The sequence below is a fragment of the Microcaecilia unicolor genome, chromosome 3 (assembly GCF_901765095.1).
Source record: "Microcaecilia unicolor chromosome 3, aMicUni1.1, whole genome shotgun sequence".
NCBI classification, from domain to species: domain Eukaryota; kingdom Metazoa; phylum Chordata; class Amphibia; order Gymnophiona; family Siphonopidae; genus Microcaecilia; species Microcaecilia unicolor.
This window is the reverse complement of record NC_044033.1, coordinates 511,593,067-511,614,251: the sequence shown is the minus strand read 5'-3', so window position 1 is coordinate 511,614,251 and position 21,185 is coordinate 511,593,067. Positions and strand designations below refer to the sequence as shown.

The following is a 21,185-nucleotide window of genomic DNA, read 5'->3' as shown; positions in this document are numbered from 1 at the left end:
GCTTGCGGGCCTGTAGGAGAGTGGAAATGACTTTACTGGAATAACCCTTGTCTCTCAACTGCGCCCTCTCAATAGCCATGCCGTAAGACCTAAGCGGCAGGCGTCCTCCATGGTCACCGGTCCCTGTGACAACAGATTCGGTACCAGAGGCAAAGGAAGGTGAGCCTCTACCAGCATCCGCCACAGGTCCGCATACCACGGCCTCCTGGGCCAATCTGGGGCAATGAGAACCACCTCTCCTTGATGTAGCCGAATCCGCAGGAGTACTTGCCCTATCAAGAGCCATGGATGGAACACATACAGGAGGCCCTGAGGCCAGGGTTGAGCCAAGGCATCCAACCCCGCCAAGCGAAGATCTCTCCGTTTGCTGTAAAAGGCATGGGACTTTGGCATTTGCGCTTGAGGCCATAAGATCCGCTACGGGCGTCCCCCACTTGGCACAGATCTGAAGAAACACTTCGTCTGCCAGTTCCCACTCCGCTGGGTCGATTTGATGCCTGCTTAGATAATCGGCTTGCACGTTGCTCTGACCTGCAATGTGAGCTGCTGACAGAAACTGCAGATGTAGCTCGGCCCAGTGGCAAATCTGCGCGGCCAGTGCTCTGCACTGAGTGCCGCCTTGTCGAATTATGTAGGTCATTGCTGTTGTGTTGTCCGACAGAACTCTGACAGCCAATCCTTCCAGGGTCGAGTGAAAAGCCAGAAGAGCCTGGAAAATCGCTTTCAACTCCAAGTGATTGATGGACCACTCCGACTCCTCGGGTGTCGAGAGACCCTGGGCATGCCTTCCCTGGCAATGTGCACCCCAGCCCTTCAGGCTGGCATCTGTTACCACCAGGCAGCAATCGGGGAGCGCTAGCGGCATTCCTCGCCGCAGCATGCTGTCTGAGAGCCACCACTCCATACTGAGCCGGGCCGCAGGGAGCCACGTTGAGTCTGCACTGATAATCCTGAGAAATTGGAAACCGTCGTTGAAGCAGGGAGCACTGCAGAGGTCTCAGGTGCGCTCTCGCCCAGGGCACCACTTCCAAGGTGGCCATCATCGACCCTAACAGCTGGACAATGTCCCAAGCACAGGGGCGAGGCATCCTCAGGAGTAAACAGACCTGAAGTTGCACCGCCTTTGATCGGGAAGGAAAACAAACCCCGAAGCTGTGTCGAACCGGACCCCCAAATAGTCTAGAGATTGAGAGGGGGTCAGATGACTTCTGGCTATGTTTTTTTTATTTATTTATTTTTGTTTGTTTTGTTATATTTGTACCCCTTGCTTTCCCACTCATGGCAGGCTCAATGCGGCTTACATGGGGCAATGGAGGGTTAAGTGACTTACCCAGAGTCACAAGGAGCTGCCTGTGCCTGAAGTGGGAATCGAACTCAGTTCCTCAGTTCCCCAGGACCAAAGTCCACCACCCTAACCACTAGGCCACTCCTCCATTGATGAACCAGCCCAGAGATTGAAGTACTGAGACCACTCTGGCTGTTACCTGATGACTTTCCTCTGTTGAGTCCGCTCTGATGAGCCAGTCGTCTAGGTATGGGTGAACCCGAATACCCTCTCACCTGAGAAAGGCTGCTACTACCACCATTACCTTGGAAAAGGTTCGGGAAGCTGTGGCGAGGCCAAAAGGCAAGGCTCGAAACTGGAAATGTTTTCCCATCACCAGAAACCGCAGAAACCTTTGGTGCGGGGGCCAAATAGGAACGTGCAAGTAAGCTTCTTTCAGGTCCAGAGACGTGAGAAACTCTCCTGGCTGTACCGCCGCAATGACGGAGCGCAGGGTTTCCATGTGAAAATGCCGCACTCTTAGAGACTTGTTGACTTCTTTTAAGTCGAGGATGGGCCGAAAAGACCCGCCTTTTCGTGGCACCACAAAATAATTGGAGTAACGGCGGAGCCGTGTTCGGCAGGAGGCACCGGGGACACCGCCCCTAGGTGAATCGAGCCTTGCAAGGTCTCCTCTACCGCCGCCCGTTTGACGGCAGAACCGCATCGGGACTCCACAAACACGTCTCTCACCGGGGCACTGAATTCTATTCTGTAGCCATCTCTGATCAGGTCCAAAACCCACTGATCTGAGGAAATCTTGACCCACTCCTCGAGAAAGAGGAAAAGTCATCCTCCTATTGCAGGAATCGAGGAGAGGGCCGGCGCACCATCACTGAGAGGGTCGCCCTTGAACTCCAGGCCTTGAGCCGGTCTCTGCGGAACGCTTATCCGAACGAAAGGAGTTCCTCTGCTGAAAGCGGGCACGAGAAGTGAACCCAGCAGAATGCCCTGGGCAGTACCTTCTAGCATCACAGAAGCGAGGTCTGTAAGAGGAGGGAACCGCCTGACCTTTGGAGAGAGGCCTCGGCCTATCCTCGGGTAAGCGCTGGGGTTTAGCATCCCCCAGGCCTTTAACAATTTTCTCCCACTCCTCACCAAATAGGAGAAGGCCTTGGAAGGGCAACTTCACCAACCTTTGCTTAGAGGCCATGTCAGCCGCCCAATGCCGTAGCCATAGAAGGCGGCGAGCGACCACTGCCACAGTCATCTGTTTAGCCGAAGCTCTGACCAGATCATAAAGGGCGTCAGCCAAGAAAGACAAGGCCGACTCCATCCACGGTGCCACCTCAATAAGGGGCTCCACCATCCCCGGGCTGTTCCACTGCCTGTTGCAACCAAGCGAGGCAGGCTCGGGCAGCATAGCAGCTGCATGCAGACGCCCATAAGGATAGGCCTGAAATTTCAAAGGACAGTTTCATAGCTGATTCCAGGCGTCGGTTCTGCATGTCCTTCAGGGTGACTCCTCCTTCAACTGGGAGGGTAGTTTGTCACAGCCGTGACTAGGGCATCCACTTTAGGCACTGCTAGACACGCCAAATGCTCCTCACTTAGAGGGTATAATTGCCCCATAGCCCTGGCGACTTTAAATGGGCCCCTTGGGGTCAGCCCATTGAGCCGAAATAAGCTCTTGGATGGAGTCATGCAAAGGAAAGGCTCGAGCAGGCTTCTTAGTACTTGCCATCTTCGGATTACCAGAGGAGGCTTCGCCAATCCCAGGATCTTCAATAGAGAGGACCTGGAAGGCATCAGAAATAAGCGCTGGCAGCTCGTCGCGGTGGAAATTCCTCACCGTGGAAGGATCATCTGGATCCGGTGGCAATCCTGCACCTTCCTCTGGCTCTTCAGACCACGAGGGCCTGCCAGACCCCTCAGAATCCTCACATCCCGACCATGGGGGGGGGGGGGGGGGGGGAGAAGGGGGGTGCTCCACTCCCTGAAGGGGAATTAACCCTTCTGAGCTTGTCTTGTGGCCAGCTGTCAGGGGAAACGCGCTGGAGGGGGAACAGTTAGCAGGGCCGAATAAGACCCCTGTGGGAGAGCTCTTTTTAACATGAATGCTTTATGCAGCAGCAACAGGGGAGAAGGGCTCACCCTGGCCTCCCGGTTCCAGTCCGGAGAAAGAAGCTCCCCTGTAAGCCTCCACACGAGGCTCCCCTCCAGGTTCAAACCTCTCTGCTTCTAAAATGGCGCCCGCTGCCAGCTCCACTGAGTGGGAAGAAACATCGCTCGCCATGCTCGTGCCAGCCCTGACATCTGAAGAGCACGATCTACAGAGCCCTGCTGCTGATCTGCGCTTGCCACAATGGGAACAGCGCTTAACAACCTCCACAGCCATCGCCGAAAAAACGGCAGAAAATTCAAAATGGCGGATTCGCGCCAAAAACGTCCCGATTGCGGGCCCTGCCCGGAGGAGCTACAAACGCTCTTACCTCACCAGACCGAGTCCCAGAGCTCCGGTCATGCTGCACAATCAGAAGAAAACCTCTTTTCTGGAATCGCAGCGCCAAAGCGCGACAACTTTTTTTTTTTTTTTTTACGCTGTGAGGAAAGTTAGAGGCAACAGCAATAGAGGCAAATTTCCAACTCCGGAAGATCAGTAGAGTGGGAAAGGCAGGGAAAGGACAGACTCTGTAAGCCACATTGAGCCTGCAAATAGGTGGGAAAATGTGAGATACAAATACAATAAAAATAAATAAACCAATGTGCCTGCATCCACAAAGGAGTGTGTGGGAAAAGACTGGGACATGGCAAACCTTTGTGTCTACATCCACATCGGGGGCCGGGTAAGGCAGGGAAAGGGCGAACCTATGTGCCTTTAAAGTGGGCATCACCAGCCACAACACCCCTGCTACAACTGGCCAAAGCACAGGAGCCACCCCAGGCAGATTTCTGAAGGAGCTGAATAAACTGCGTCCACCCTGCTGGGGAGATAGAGAATACTTAAGAGGCAGATGGAGCTAGCTGGCCATGAGGCACTATGGTTTTTCAGTGCAAATCTCCCCCTGCTGGTTGATGGACACAACCCATTCGTAATGGATTCATCTGCTTGATGACAAGGAATGAGCCCCATAGTGTCCCTAGTACTATTGTCAAGGCCAGCCAAAGGGTATGTGATGCTCTAGGTGAACCTTTTGAAAAAGCACACACAGAGTGAGGAGATGAAGTCAACTTCCAGAGCCAAGCAATCTTTACTCCAACCAGCATAAAACAATTCAAGTGAGATGACCCAACACGGCCATGTTTTGGCAAGATTGATGCCTGCGTCAGGGATTTTCTCACACAGTTGATTTGCTGGTATAACCACCGATCAGATACTGGATTTAGCACGGAGGAGAAGTGGTGGTCAGGGGTATGAAAATTCAAAGAATTGCAGTGCAGTGCTAAAGCCAACTGACCGAGTGTCTGATTGGTGGGTTTGGTTTAATATACCAGCAGTCAACTGTGTAAGAGTTTATCAATCTTGCCAAAACACGGCCGTGTCGGGTCATCTCACTTGAACTTTTAGGCTGGTTGGAATAAAGACCGCTTGATTCTGGAAGTCGACTGCATCTCCTCACAGTGGGGCCCCTTTAACAAAGCAGCGGTAAGCCCACCGTGGGCTTACCACGCGGCAATCCAGAACTACCGCCGGCTCAGCACGGGCGCCAACAGCAGTTCCACCCCAGCGCACGGCATTTCCGGCACTAGCGGAAGTATTTTGCAAAGTATTTCCACAGGGGGTTACCTGGCGGTAGTCGGGCAGCGCCGCATACCAGTTGGTTACTGCTGGGTTAGAGTAGGAGCCCTTACCGTCACCTCAATGGGTGGTCATTAAGTGCTCCTCCTGAAACGGCCATGCAGTCAGTGCAATCTTACCACATGGCCGTTTCTTTTCAGCCTTTTTACCTGCCGTGGTAAAAAGGGCCTCAGAGCACAGCAAAGACAGCCACTGCTGCTAGCGACGGGCCTCTTTTAGTGCCGCTTAGTAAAAGGGCCCCTGTGTTTGTTTTTTTGATTTCTTCGTGAGGTGCTTTGCTCTTATTTTTGCCTTCTAGGTGAACCTTTTGCCATGCAACCTATCCCCACGAGAGGGTGGCTCAAAGGTCCTATAACCACCTCATAATCCATGATCTGCTTTTCCCTACCCTCCCCCCCTCATGCCCAACATCTTACCCCCCCCCCCCCCCCCGCATGTGTCACACCTCATCTGTGCCAGAGCCGGTGGTGGGTGGCAGGGATAGTGCTGGGCAGACTTATACGGTCTTGTGTCAGAGCCGGTGGTGGGAGGCAGGGCTGGTGGTTGGGAGGCGGGGTTAGTGCTGGGCAGACTTATACGGTCTGTGCCAGAGCTGGTGGTGGGAGGTAGGGCTGGTGGTCGGGAGGCGGGGTTAGTGCTGGGCAGACTTATACAGTCTGTGCACTGAAGAGGACAGTACAAATAAAAAAAAGTAGCACATATGAATTTATCTTCTTGGGCAGACTGGATGGACCGTGCAGGTCTTTTTCTGCCGTCATCTACTATGTTACTATGTCACACCTCATCTCTCCTACTATATCCCGTTACCCCCCCTCCCCCCCCCCGTCTATTTTCTTTCATTCCCTCCCCACCATACCCATTATCTTCTCCCTCTTCCCTTCCCCCGGGTACAAAACACAGACTGTGGGTCCATTAGGGCCAGAGAAAGTACTCATATATAATAAAGGTAAACCACTTTGATTGTACCATATCAAAGTGGTTTATCAAATCCACTACTCTTTACTCCAGTTACCCAACGTCCACCGAGCCCAAGAAGGCAGTAAAATAAAAACCCAACTACTTGAGCAAGCCAGCTTACAGCCCACACGAAGGTTGCCGAATCCTGAGGTGAACTTCCCCATCAGAGGGGCGTTTGACAGTGTGAAGCAGGACATGGCTCGTGCATAGGGCTGCACTCCAAGGCCCTGCACCAGCCTATAGAGAATATAAAGTGTCATGCTGGAGCCAGCCTGCCACCCCACAAACTTTTGCAGCCCCAGAAGGAAGTCTACTCTGCCTACTGGCAAGGCCATGTTTACTACTGTATATCAGTATGGCCATTAGGACTTCTATCCAAACCATTTAGGTTGAATTGGGATAGCGTTTCGAAACCTTCAGAAAAATACTTACATCAAACTCAAGTAGTGCATCAATTTGTCCTTGTAATATCGGCATGCCCTTCAGCAATTTTTCTGGTACCATTGTTCTCATTACACCATCAGCCCTGTAGGATAAGAAAAAAAAAAACCCAACTTTTATCATTGGAACGCTAAAAGAAGTCAGCCAGCGGTGAATGCAAAAGTACGCATGCGGATCAGAATAAGCTTGCAACTGGGTCCAGTTTTGCCCAACAGTTGATCCAGTCCTTTCGTAGGGAATGCAATGGGAAAAATCAGAACTACATGTCCCAACATGGAATGGAGTGAACGCAGGTCTGGAACCCTTTTGGGAAAGACTGGATCCAGCTAGCAACCCTTACGTTTCAATCTTTTTTATTGATGGCAAAATACATGTATAACCGTACAAAACTGGATTGTCCAATAAAGTCAATGCCTTCAACAGTTGGCAGATATAAAATAACCAACACCATCTATAAATGTTTTCCCCTTTATCCCCCCATAATCCCCCTCCCCCATCCCTTACCTCCCTACCGTAATCCCCCCTCCTTCCCCTTCCCCCTAAACACAACTTCTTAATAACAGTTGAAGCGAACATCATCAAAGAAAAACAAGCAAAAACAAGCAATTTGCGTGAGTACTTTAATACCCCCCCTCCCTTTCCCCCCGCCTCTTACCCCTTCTACTTCTTCTATGATGCCACGCCATACCTTGCCTTAAGAATTAAGTATTCTGCTCCGTGCCACTGCCTTTAGACAGTCCCAAAACGGGGCCCATGTCTGGCAAAAAGCCGCCCCTCTAGGTGAGGCCAAGTCAAGCAACCCTAATTTTATTTATTTATTAAGATTTATTAACCTCCTTTATGAATAGATTCACCCCAAGGTGGTATACAGCAGGTACAGTATAACATCAAACTTACAATTCTTTTTTTAATTTATGGAAGTCTTTATTCAGCATCGTTAATCAAACCAGACATTATACTTCTCTGTCCCACGATTCTGTCCTCCCCTCCACGTCCAGCGATTGTTCTCTGCCCTGCCCTGTCCTGTCCTCCCATCCGTGTCCCGCGATTCTCTCCTCTCCTCCCATCCCATCCATGGCCATCGATTCTTCTCTGCCCTGCCCTCCCCTTGATGTCCCGCCATATAAATTTCTGCTGCCATTCTGGCACAAAAAGAGATACCATATCAAACAATTCAGCTAACGGTATAACAATGTCATAACCAAAACGTATTATACTTCAAACTTTTTTGGTTTTAAATATTAACATTCCCCCCCCCCCCCCATTTATTCTAATTCCCTCCCCCTCTCGTTCTCTACACCCCCCCCCCCCCCGTCCTCCCCTCCACCCCCCCTCCCTTCTTCCCAGTCTTTCGTCCATTACATCCTTTATTCAGAGCGCTTGGTCGAAAAGGGTTCCCAAATCCTCTGCCATTTGGGCAGTGTTTTTCTCTTCACAGCCATCACTCTCTCCATTTCACAAATGTATCTAATCTTGGTTATCCATCTCACCACTGGGGGAACCAACGGAGATTTCCAACTTTGTGCTAAAACTTACAATTTTGTTAACTGCATAACAATAGTAAAATGAACACGTATAGACGCAGACACAGTGAAAGAAGAGAACTTGAAAGCAGCAAATTGAAACCTAATAATAGTACTACCATGAAACAGGATCAAAAATATACACACATAATGACACATTTAATGGCCATAGCGCATGGAGAAGGCGCAGTGGTGTGCTGGAGCAGGCTCTCACAGGCTCTCGAGAGCCGTTTGTTAAGTTTTTAAGAATTTTGGGAGCCGGTTCTCCATGGCTACTTTAACAAATGGATCCCAAAATGTGGGCTTGGGCCCCTCCTGAATTCTCTTTGACTTTGCTGGCGAGAGAGAGCCCCCTGTTAACAATTTACCAGCACACCCCTGCATGTACATAAGTACATAAGTAATGCCATACTGGGAAAAGACCAAGGGTCCATCGAGCCCAGCATCTTGTCCACGACAGCGGCCAATCCAGGCCAAGGGCACCTGGCAAGCTTCCCAAACGTACAAACATTCTATACATGTTATTCCTGGGATTTTGGATTTTTCCAAGTCCGTTTAGTAGCGGTTTATGGACTTGTCCTTTAGGAAACCGTCCCTTTTTAAAACTCTGCTAAGCTAACCGCCTTCACCACATTTTCCGGCAATGAATTCCAGAGTTTAATTATGCGTTGGGTGAAGAAAAATTTTCTCCGATTTGTTTTAAATTTACTACACTGTAGTTTCATTGCATGCCCCCTAGTCCTAGTATTTTTGGAAAGCGTGAACAGACGCTTCACATCCACCCGTTCCACTCCACTCATTAATTTATATACCTCTATCATGTCTCCCCTCAGCCGTCTCTTCTCCAAGCTGTATAGCCCTAGCCTCCTTAGTCTTTCTTCATAGGGAAGTCGTCCCATCCCCGCTATCATTTTAGTCGCCCTTCGCTGCACCTTTTCCAATTCTACTATATCTTTCTTGAGATGCGGCGACCAGAATTGAACACAATACTCAAGGTGCGGTCGCACCATGGAGCGATACAACGACATTATAACATCCTCACACCTGTATGGCATGCTAAGGTCACATTGTAGTGTTGCTTTATAAAAAGGACCCCTTAGACTTTTGCTGGGGCTTTTTTATGCCTCTTCTTTTCTTGGATGTACTTCAAATGGCACAGGTGACTAGAGGACTGATTAGTTTGTGAATGACACAAAATCTTTCCAAAGGGCATGAGTTTAGCCAGTACCTTTTTTATAATGTCTACATGGTTTTTATTATGGAACTTTCATCAAATAAACCATTTCAAGACATGTAACGCATGAGGCTGAACAGAACTCCTCCGAAGATCAGGCACAAAAAAAAAAAAAACCATCTAACGCACTTGTAGCAATATCCATAAACTTTTGATTGTATATTAAGCAACCCTAATTTTAAATGCAACAAGTTACAAATTGCTCACATCAAAACCACTGTGCAATTACACTCTGTCAAGTCAAACCCGAACAGTGATGATTAAAACACTAGTAAAGCAATTTGCTGCCAATATAAGAAATGTAAATGAGCCGCAGTGTAAAAATATCATACCTGAAGTTACTAAAAATGAACCAGATGTCACAACTCACTCCTAGGTATGCCTCTCCCACATCCAAGCCTCTCTAGAGGTCACGAACAACGGAATCTGTGCGCACAATTCGCAGAACAGCAACGAAGGGGAACTGTACAGACAAGCTGAGCAGTGCCAATTAACAGCAATTTAAACCAATTGGCTATTAACGCCAATTAACAGCCAATTAAGTGGCACACACAACTATCATCAACTGTACACACAAATTTGCACACTAGGGTTAAATACGGGCACCGAAGTTTATAGAATCCTGCGGTATGCTCATTAGGAAGAGATTTCTGCGATTATAATTGAGAGAGTCTAATTAGTGACTGTAAGCTCGACTCATACTTATTATAAAAGTACCTCCTATATTTATTAAAATACATTAAAAAATATATATTTAAAGAAAATATTTCACTTTAGCCACAAAACTTTTCCAGCGTTGCGTTTTCTTTGTTATGTAAATTAATCCTATTTGACGCTTTTATTTATTTAACATAGTAACATAGTAGATGACGGCAGAAAAAGACCTGCACGGTCCACCCAGTCTGCCCAACAAGATAAACTCATATGTGCTACTTTTTGAGTATACCCTACTTTGATTTGTACCTGTCCTCTTCAGGGCACAGACCGTATAAAGTCTGCCCAGCACTATCCCCACCTCCCAACCACCAGCCCCGCCTCCCACCACCAGCTCTGGCACAGACCGTATAAGTCTGCCCAGCATTATCCCCGCCTCCCAACCACCAGCCCCGCCTCCCACCATCGGCTCTGCCACCCAATTTACTTCAATTCTTTGAAGGAGTGAACAAACATGTGAACAAAGGGGAGTCGGTTGATATTGTGTATCTGGATTTTCAAAAGGCGTTTGACAAGGTACCTCATGAAAGGCTACAGATGAAATTGGAGGGTCATGGGATAGGAGGAAATGTCCTATTGTGGATTAAAAACTGGTTGAAGGATAGGAAACAGATAGTGGGGTTAAATGGGCAGTATTCACAATGGAGAAGGGTAGTTAGTGGGGTTCCTCAGGGGTCCGTGCTAGGACCGCTGCTTTTTAATATATTTATAAATGATTTAGAGATGGGAGTAACTAGCGAGGTAATTAAATTTGCTGATGACACAAAGTTATTCAAAGTCGTTAAATCGCGACAGGATTGTGAAAAATTACAAGAGGACCTTAGGAGACTGGGAGACTGGGCGGCTAAATGGCAGATGACGTTTAATGTGAGCAAGTGCAAGGTGATGCATGTGGGAAAAAAGAACCCGAATTATAGCTACGTCATGCAAGGTTCCACGTTAGGAGTTACGGACCAAGAAAGGGATCTGGGTGTCGTCGTCGATAACACACTGAAACCTTCTGCTCAGTGTGCTGCTGCGGCTAAGAAAGCGAATAGAATGTTGGGTATTATTAGGAAAGGTATGGAAAACAGGTGTGAGGATGTTATAATGCCGTTGTATCGCTCCATGGTGCGACCGCACCTTGAGTATTGTGTTCAATTCTGGTCGCCGCATCTCAAGAAAGATATAGTAGAATTGGAAAAGGTGCAGCGAAGGGCGACTAAAATGATAGCGGGGATGGGACGACTTCCCTATGAAGAAAGACTAAGGAGGCTAGGGCTATACAGCTTGGAGAAGAGACGGCTGAGGGGAGACATGATAGAGGTATATAAATTAATGAGTGGAGTGGAACGGGTGGATGTGAAGCGTCTGTTCACGCTTTCCAAAAATACTAGGACTAGGGGGCATGCAATGAAACTACAGTGTAGTAAATTTAAAACAAATCGGAGAAAATTTTTCTTCACCCAACATGTAATTAAACTCTGGAATTCGTTGCCGGAGAAAGTGGAGAAGGCGGTTAGCTTAGCACAGTTTAAAAAGGGGTTGGACAGTTTCCTAAAGGACAAGTCCATAAACCGCTACTAAACGGACTTGGAAAAATCCAAAATTCCAGGAATAACATGTATAGAATGTTTGTACGTTTGGGAAGCTTGCCAGGTGCCCTTGGCCTGGATTGGCCGCTGTCGTGGACAGGATGCTGGGCTCGATGGACCCTTGGTCTTTTCCCAGTATGGCATTACTTATGTACTTATGTTTGGTTTTTGCCATATGGCACAAGCATTCTGCTCCCGTGTCAGGAAGATAGCACATGGCAATGACCTGTTGCCATTAGGCCAGGTTTACACTAGTTTAGAGAGATCCAAAACACAATTATTTCTGTAAATGATATCTGTATACTACCCTACCTGTCTTACATCAACCATACACACACACACAGAGCTGGATCCAAATTAGCCTGACAGAGTTGATCCACTCCTGGCACTACCCCATTGCATGTAGGGAATTGTAGTTATTTCTCCATTGCATTCCTTAGGAAAAGCAAGGGTACAAGTCTCTGACTACGATGGAGTAAACCCAGGACTGGATCAGCCTAAGTGGGTGAATCTGGATTCCAATTCACACCACCCATAGACCTGATGTAAATATTCATACCATATCATGCTAGCATTCTGTAAGAACCAGTTTACATTATATTCAATCAGAACGCCTGACAATGTTAAATGTTCTTACAGGTTACTTCCTGTTCCGGGGCAGAGGGAGCAGGGAGCCAGTGGAGCAGACAGGCGAGCGGCTGCTCTCTGCACCCTCCAGCAGCCAAGAATGCACCCAGGGAGGGGGTGTCATTGCTCTGGGGGGGTGTCGTGCTGCACCCTGGGAGAACAGACGCCGCTGCACCTGGGGGGGGGGGGTGCGCAGCGGCAATCCGCCCCGGGTGGCAGCCGACCTTGCTATGCCACTGACTAAACTGACAGTGCTGAGAACTAGGGCAACCTGGTTCAAATCCCACTAAATCTCCTTATGATCTTGGGCAGGTCACTTAACCCTTACTTGCCTCAAGTAGAGACCCTCCCGGTCAGAAAAATTACTACTATACCTGAATGCACCACACTTCAATCATTTTTGGGCTTACAGGCAATACATAAGAAATTAAATATATCTTTCAGTAGAACAATTATCCTAAATACAAATCTAAAGCAACAGTAGAGTGGGCTCAGCAAGAAGAAAGCCAATGTCCTCAAGTAGCCCACTGAAAGCCCAGAATCAAACCAAATAGAAAATCTGTGGCGAGGCTTGAAGACTGCAGCCCAGAGAACATCCCCAGCCAACTCCAAAGAGAGCTTGATATTCTGCCAACAATGAGTAGAAAATGCATCACCCTGCTGTGAAAAGCTGTTAGACAAATGACTCATGGTGTGAAATAGCTTTCCATAGCATGTTGAGGGGTGTGAAGACGGCATCAAGCCATCTTAGTTTCTGATTCTTAATTACTTTTTTCTAGAATATTTTTATAAGTGTTCTTTCCTGTTTAAAAGTATAAATTATGGTTGTGCAGATCAGTGAAAAGTCCCTCTTTAATGCATTCCAAATTCTAGCTTTAAAATAACAGAATGTTTAAAAAAAAATAATGTTAAAGGTGTGAAGACACTAGCCAAGTCCCCCTGCATTTATACAATTTTCATTCTTTCCCTTCCACCCCCAGAAGGAGAATGCACTCCCCTAGAACATTTAACAGCTTTTTAAACAAGAATTCAAGATAAAGCCTACATAATTCTAGTACTTGAATATTTGGGAGGGAGGGGCGGCCATTTTATCATGTTTAGAAAAGAATTGATAAAGAACGTTTTTAGCGGCTTAAGGTAGCAATTTAAAACGTGGGGGGCAACGTGGCCTAGTGGTTAGGGTGGTGGACTTTGGTCCTGGGGAACTGAGGAACTGAGTTCGATTCCCACTTCAGGCACAGGCAGCTCCTTGTGACTCTGGGCAAGTCACTTAACCCTCCATTGCCCCACTCATGGCAGGCTCAATGCGGCTTACATGGGGCAATGGAGGGTTAAGTGACTTGCCCAGAGTCACAAGGAGCTGCCTGTGCCTGAAGTGGGAATCCAACTCAGTTCCCCAGGACCAAAGTCCACCACCCTAACCACTAGGCCACTCCTCCTCCACTGTTGCTACTATTTGAGATTCTGCTATTCCACTAGCAACATTCCATGTAGAAGTCGGCCCTTGCAGATCACCAATGTGGCCGCGCAGGCTACCTTAAGCTAAAAAAGTTCTTGCATTCCATGTAGAAGGCTGCGCAGGCTTCTGTTTCTGTGAGTCTGATGTCCTGCACGTACGTGCAGGACGTCAGACTCACAGAAACAGAAGCCTGCGCGGCCACATTGGTGATCTGCAAGGGCCGACTTCTACATGGAATGTTGCTAGTGGAATAGCAGAATCTCAAATAGTAGCAACAGTGGAGGAGTGGCCTAGTGGTTAGGGTGGTGGACTTTGGTCCTGGGGAACTGAGTTCAATTCCCACTTCAGGCACAGGCAGCTCCTTGTGACTCTGGGCAAGTCACTTAACCCTCCATTGCCCCATGTAAGCCACATTGAGCCTGCCATGAGTGGGAAAGTGCAGGGTACAAATGTAACAAAAATAAAATAGATACTATTGGAGATTCTACATGGAATGTTGCTACTATTGGAGATTCTACATGGAATGTTGCTATTCCACTAGCAACATTCCACGTAGAAGGCTGCGCAGACCACACTGGTGATCTGCAAGGGCCGACTTCTAGTGGAATAGCAACATTCCATGTAGAATCTCAAATAGTAGCAACAGTGGAGGACTGGCCTAGTGGTTAGGGTGGTGGACTTTGGTCCTGAGGAACTGAGTTCGATTCCCACTTCAGACACAGGCAGCTCCTTGTGACTCTGGGCAAGTCACTTAACCCTCCATTGCCCCATGTAAGCCGCATTGAGCCTGCCATGAGTGGGAAAGCGCGGGGTACAAATGTAACAAAAAAAATTCAGTTTCCAAAACAAAAAAAAAAAGCCACCCACTGGTTCAAGTGGAAGTTCTTGCTGTATATAAAATTGAATTTTTCCTGCCAATTAAATTGTCTTCACATTTGACAAATATTGTCTGCTTACTACTACATTTTTTCCACGTGGAAAAAAAGACAACTTGTTGATTGCCTGCAATTGATTACCTGACTTGGAGAAGCCCTCAATCAAGGATCATCAATTTTGGCCACAACGTATCCCAGAAACATGAATTCTTTTGGTCTGAGGAGTGCCAATGCATGCAACAAAAGGACAGAAAAGCACTACAGCAATCACAGGAAACTTTACTGGAGCAAAGTCAAAGGAAGCCCGACGCTGCGGCATTTTGGCAAACTGTCCGCATCAGGGGATAAATCCTTTGAAGTGGTTTTGGCTATGTTTCACCTGAGGCTGTAAAAGTTCAGCAAACCAATCTGAGCTGGTTCTGACGCTCAGTTCTGAGGCTTTGCTAGGAGTGTAAAACTTTATAAAACAGGTTCTGCTGAGGATTCATTGTTCAGCATCTCGGGTACAAACAATGCCAGCCCTGCTGGACCTTCTGGTTCTGAGGTGAGTCTCCTTTTTCCCTGTTTATTCCCCCCCCCCCCCCACACCTTTTTGTCTAGCGAGCAGAGTTAGGGCAGTACATGCTGAGGACTGGGGCACTGGCATCTCAGTAGGTTATGGATTTGGGGTTTTGTTATTTTTATTTTTAAATGCTGTATTACTTTATTGCTTTGTTCTTTTCTTTCATATGTTTTTTTTCTGATTACTCTGGTTTTAATTGTCATTTTAGTTTTTATGTACCCTACTTTAATCATTTATTTATTTATTTGCTTGCTGCATTTGTATCCCACATTATCCCACCTATTTGCAGGCTCAATGTGGCTTACATTATGTCGCAATGGCGATCATCATTAACAAAATAAGAAGTTTAGCATATTGTTACAATTAAGGTGCGAAGAATATCAGGTAAATTAGGGTAAATAAATCAATAAGAGTGGAGTGGAGGAGTGGCCTAGTGGTTAGGGTGGTGGACTTTGGTCCTGGGGAACTGAGGAACTGAGTTTGATTCCCGGCCCAGGCAGCTCCTTGTGACTTTGGGCAAGTCACTTAACCCTCCATTGCCCCATGTAAGCCGCATTGAGCCTGCCATGAGTGGGAAAGCGCAGGGTACAAATGTAACAAAAATAAAATAGATACTATTGGAGATTCTACATGGAATGTTGCTATTCCACTAGCAACATTCCAACATTCCATGTAGAAGCCTGCGCGGCCACATTGGTGATCTGCAAGGGCCGACTTCTACATGGAATGTTTCTAGTGGAATAGAAACATTCCATGTAGAATCTCAAATAGTAGCAACAGTGGAGGAGTGGCCTAGTGGTTAGGGTGGTGGACTTTGGTCCTGGGGAACTGAGGAACTGAGTTCCATTCCCGGCCCAGGCAGCTCCTTGTGACTTTGGGCAAGTCACTTAACCCTCCATTGCCTGCTGCATTGAGCCTGCCATGAGTGGGAAAAAGTGCGGGGTACAAATAAAAAAAATTAAAAAAAATAATACATAACATATAAGTGAGAGCAGAATAAGATATAATGTTCAATATGATAATGTGATTAAGGTAATCAAATTAAAAGAGATCAATCGTTAAGAAAGATTAATGGTTGTCCTTAAATGGTTTAGTAAATAAAATAACATTGAATCTTGAAGTACAGCACAGTGAAACATAAATCAGAAGAGCTTCCTTAATTTTCCAATACTACAATTACTTGTGTAACACAAGTCTCACCGTCTAGCTTAGTTCTCGTCACTCAACCCAGGTCACAGCAAACAGATTCAAACCACCTCCAACTATATCCTTGGTCTCTTTTCCTCCACTCACTCAGTTCAATGTCGTCCCACAATCAAGCTTGGGCACAGGCCAGGGCCAGATAGGGGATCCAGAATGCCACAGGATGTTAAGCTGGGCTTTAGTCTGAGTATCCTTTAACAGTCTGAGAATAAGCTGTTCACTCACTCTCTCTCTCTCTCTCAAGAATACTCGCCATGCCAAAGAAGTATCTTTAATGCACAACTTTACTAAACTTTGCAACAGGCACTAAACCCAAACTCCATAAATCATTATGTAGAGTCAGCATTTGGTTTAAGAGGTTTTTTGTTGTTGTTGTTGTTGTTGTCGTCATCTATCCAAGACTATTTGGTACAGTCTTTTAACCACTAAATTAATGTTTTCTTATAGCCATCCTAAATATGCATACGTATACAATTCCTCCAGTCCAACACCCACCACTTTGGACTATACAATCCAAGGCTGAGCAGACAGCATTGGTGGTCACCAGCAAATTCCTCCCTGTCTGTCCCCTCCTCCAGAGTTGCACTTTATACAGAAGCTCCCTCTGGTTTTGAACAGACTCCTCCCTGTTCCTGCTCGTGAGCTGGGTTCCCCCTTGCCCACCCAAAGCACTCCTCTGTTACTGCCTTTGGTTGACAATAACTCCCCCTTAATTCATCCTTAGGTTATCTGGTCTTTCCAGAATAACCCCTCTCCTCCTAGAGTCCTGGCAGGGGTGAAGGTAACCAAAGACCATGTGCCCCGACAAATAAGAACTTTTATTAGCTTCAAACTCCACCTCTACTATCAATCACTAACTAGAAACATTTCCCTCTGCAGCTTATTCCAGGAACCCACCTCCTGGGGCTGGATCCTTGACATCCCTCAATCTCAGATTTCCTACAACTCCAAAACTCTCCCCCTTTTGAGACTCTGGAGAACTCTCTCAGATGACCTTAGGAATCCCCATTATAATGGGGGGGGGGGGGGGATTACCCTTTTTTCTAATTATACTTTTGAGAAAATATTTGAAGGTGGTCATAGGCATCCCTAATGAAGAGGAATTATTATTCCTAGGTATAACGTGTGGAGAGCCCTATTTTATCAGGGACAGAGGAGCAGATGCTAGAGAAGATCCACCTGGGTGGATGAATGCTGAAATCCCACAAGGAACTCAAGGAGGACAAGAACAGTGGGAAATAGACCAAGTGCTCCAGGGACCATCAGACCTCAAATGATCAATGAAGTAAGATTTATTTGTAGGAGACTCAACATAGCACTGTATTTTGGGCAAAAGCCTGCCTGAGGAGTCTATTTTTTATTCAGTCTGGAGAATAAAATCATCCAATGGTAAGTGTACCATAAAGCATTGAAAACGTGGTCTTTAAAAAGACCTTTTGGAGAAAAAAAAACAACAGAGCATAATCGTGCTTCCAAGGAGTCAGTAAAACACTTACTCCTACATGGATATATATATTTTTTAATACTCATGCTATCAGGAGTCTCTATTATGGAAATCTAAAATCATATCTTGTATTGAAAAATTTGAGGCTTGAGCTTCTTCTAATAAATTAAAGTTGACTCCCACCAAGACAAAAATTCTTAGGTTGGGAAATAAGGCTGCTACTTTTTCTCTAGTCTTTTGAATGGGAAAGATAGGTTGGATATTGTTAATTCAACCAAGATTTTGGGTTTCTTGGTCGATTCATCTTGGAAAGCGCAAGTAAACCTGCGTTTCCTTAAATGAACCCAACCGAGGAATTTCTGCGCTTATTTTTATGAACCAAAACTTGCATTCTTGCTTCAAGTTTTGGTCCTGTCCCAACTAGATTATGCTAATTCGCTTTATTCCGGAAAGATTTCTAATTTTGATTCTTAGATTTATTTTCAAGAAGTAATTCTATAATTATATGTGCAGTAGTTCTTATCTTTTGTTAACTGTTCTGGACCCTATTTGGAGATACTAGTATATAAAACCCAGATTAGATTAGAATTTACTTCAAAATGAAAGATTCATTATTTTGTAGGTTAAAAAAAAAAAGATCAAAGTATTTCCTGACCAGCACACACTACACAAATTCAGAGGGCATCATGGTTGCTTCCTACTAGTGCCCTCCTTTCTTCATTTTTCATGTAAGTGTTTGATAGGGGAATTAGTATTTTTTTTTCAATCCTATTTTCATGAGCATCATTTTTCCCCCATTCAATTTTTATTTATTTATTGCCTTTGTATCCCACATTTCCCACCTTTTTGCAGGCTCAATGTGGCTTACATTATGCCGTAATGGCGATCGCCATTTCTGGAATGACAAATACAAAGTAGCGTTATATTAACGATCATAAATGTTAAAAGTAAATTATAAAGTAAGTTGGATAAACAGTTCATTTCAGGCAGAAGAGATAAAGGGGTGATGCGTTAACGTTCATTAGTGACAAATTGACTGAAGCAATCAGGTGTAGAGAATTCGGTTTTACCTGGTTCTGATAGAGTTCTGATGTTAGGTCATTTATGATGGTTCATTATTGTTATGTCTTCTTGAACAGGTCTTTAGTAACTTCCGGAAGGCTGTTAAATCGTGCATTGTTTTTAAGACCTTTGGTAGTGCATTCTATAGTTGCGTGCTGATGTAGGAGAAGCTAGATGCATATATCGATTTATATTTAAGTCCTTTGCAACTGGGGTAGCGGAGGTTCAAGAATGTGCATGCTGATTTTTTTATATTCCTGGTTGGAAAGTCTATGAGGTCTGACATTTATGTCGGGGCCTCACCATGAACGATTTTATGAACCAAGGTACAGATTTTGAACACAACTCATTCTTTCAGTGGGAGCCAGTGAAGTTTTTCTCTTAGGGGTTTGGCACTTTCGGATTTCGCTTTTCCAAATATGAGTTTGGCTGCAGTGTTTTGGGCAGTTTAGAGTTTCTTAATGATTTGTTCTTTGCATCCAGCGTAAAGGGCATTACAGTAATCCAAGTGGCTTAACACCATTGATTGTACCAGGCTGGGGAAAATTTTCCTTGGGAAGAAAGGTAAGCATTTATAGGATGAATAACTCTTCTGGGCAAAGCTACCCAATGAGTAATTCCCAGGTTCTGTTTACAGGAGTCTGGCTAAACCAACTTCCTAGCTCTGTCCAGGGGTTAAATATTATAAAGGAACCTGGCTGTTCTGGGCCTACACCAGAACATTTCTTCTGTTAGAGAGAACTGGAATAAAAGTAAAGTCACTGCTGTGAAATATATTAATTTATTATATAGGTAAGAAAATAGAATGCCCCATGCCGGGGGGGAGAGGGGGGTAACCTTTTTGGAGAGAAGGTTGAGGAGGTCAAAAAACATACTGATACCATCTCTTTTGTCTGTCCCACTGGCACCTTCTGCATTCTGTTACTATAGATTGTATTCTCTTTTTACTATGTAAGCCGCATTGAGCTTGCGATGAGCGGGAAAGCACGAGGTACAAATGTAATCTACTATATTAAAAAGCAACCTCAACGTTCTGAGGACACTGACGTCACTGAAGTCAGTCAGTCTCCCAGAACGGTTCGTGGATTCATGGTGGTGAAGCCACCCCACAGACCCGTGCCCGCCCTCGCGTCAAACGTCATGACGTCGAGGGCAGGAAAAAAAAATCACCTAAACAAACGGTTGATCCCCCCCCCCCCTAAAGCTGCAGCTCAACACAAGGACCTCCAGCACCCCCCCGCAACAACCCCCTCCTGAGACACCCGCCTTTGCGTTGCTTTGCCGGCGGGGGACCCGAAACCCCGCCAGCACAAGCCCTGTCTGCTCACTACGGCGTCATCTTCGGCGTTCCTAGCCTGTGGAGGCAGGGCTTCTGTGCGTCTGACGTCCTGCACATGCAAGACGTCAGATGCACAGAACTCCGCCCTGCACAGCTACCAACGCCGACAATGACACCGTACTCCGCACACAGGACTTGTGGTGGCGGGGTTCCGGGTCCCCCGCCGCCAAACCAACGCGAAGGTGGGTGCGATGGGCACGGTGGGTGGGATGGCTGCGGCCGGATGCATCGCCGTGGGTGGGATGGTGCCGGGAGGGGGGGGCATCGCACTTCACAGGCAACTGCTCAATGAGGAAAACCTTGCTAGCGCCCGTTTCATTTGGGTCAGAAACGGGCCTTTTTTACTAGTAAATAATAATAATAATAACTAGGTTTAACTCTTTTGAGTTTCCACATTGCATGGAACATTTTCTTTGTTATATTTTTCGTGTGGCTTTCTAGTGTGAGATTTAGGTCAATTGCAACTCCCAAAAGTTTCAGGTATTTAACAGAGAAAGGTAAACAATAGTACAGCATAAAAAGAAAGACTGCTAAAAAGCAGCTAAAACTTACAAACAATAAACTAAACAATAAAAAGTCTTCTTGCTTATCACGTTACACCTCCCTCAGGAGAAAGGTACGAGTTACAAGAATAATAGCAAACCTGGGGGTATGTTTACTAAGGTGCGTTAGCGTTTTTAATGCATCTGTAGATTTAAGAAGCGTTAAACGCTAATGCGCAGCAGCGTAGTGAGGCCGGCTGACACCCGGGGCGGGTCACCTCTGCGCAGTCCCCCCCCCCGGGTGCAGCGTGGCGCCCCCTCGGCGCGCGCAACCCCCCCCCCCCCCCGGAGTGCATCATTACCGCTGGCGCTCCGCCCCGCCGAGTGCATGTCGTCTCTGGGAGCTGCGTCGGCTCCGTTGGTTCCCTGCTTTCTCTGCCCCGGAACAGGAAGTAACCTGTTCCGGGGCAGAGAGAGCAGGTAACCAGCGGTGCCGACACCCCCCCAGCGCGTGCACCCGGGGCGGACTGCCCCCCCTTCCTACGCCACTGCTAATGCGCCAATACATTTCTATGGACGCGTTAGCGTTTTAACACGCGTACACCATTTACGCGCATTAAAAACGC

General features: G+C 46.6%; 1 protein-coding gene across 8 annotated transcripts in view; it reads right to left on the bottom strand.

Moving 5' to 3' along the window:
* Nucleotides 1-21,185, bottom strand: part of LOC115467294 (clathrin coat assembly protein AP180-like) — a 330,594-nt gene that overhangs the window by 211,490 nt on the left and 97,919 nt on the right. For all 8 annotated transcript variants that reach the window (XM_030199139.1, XM_030199144.1, XM_030199145.1 and 5 more), the window contains exon 6: nucleotides 6,453-6,546. In XM_030199139.1, coding sequence (XP_030054999.1) covers nucleotides 6,453-6,546 — 94 coding nt within the window. The remainder of the gene's footprint in view (nucleotides 1-6,452; nucleotides 6,547-21,185) is intronic.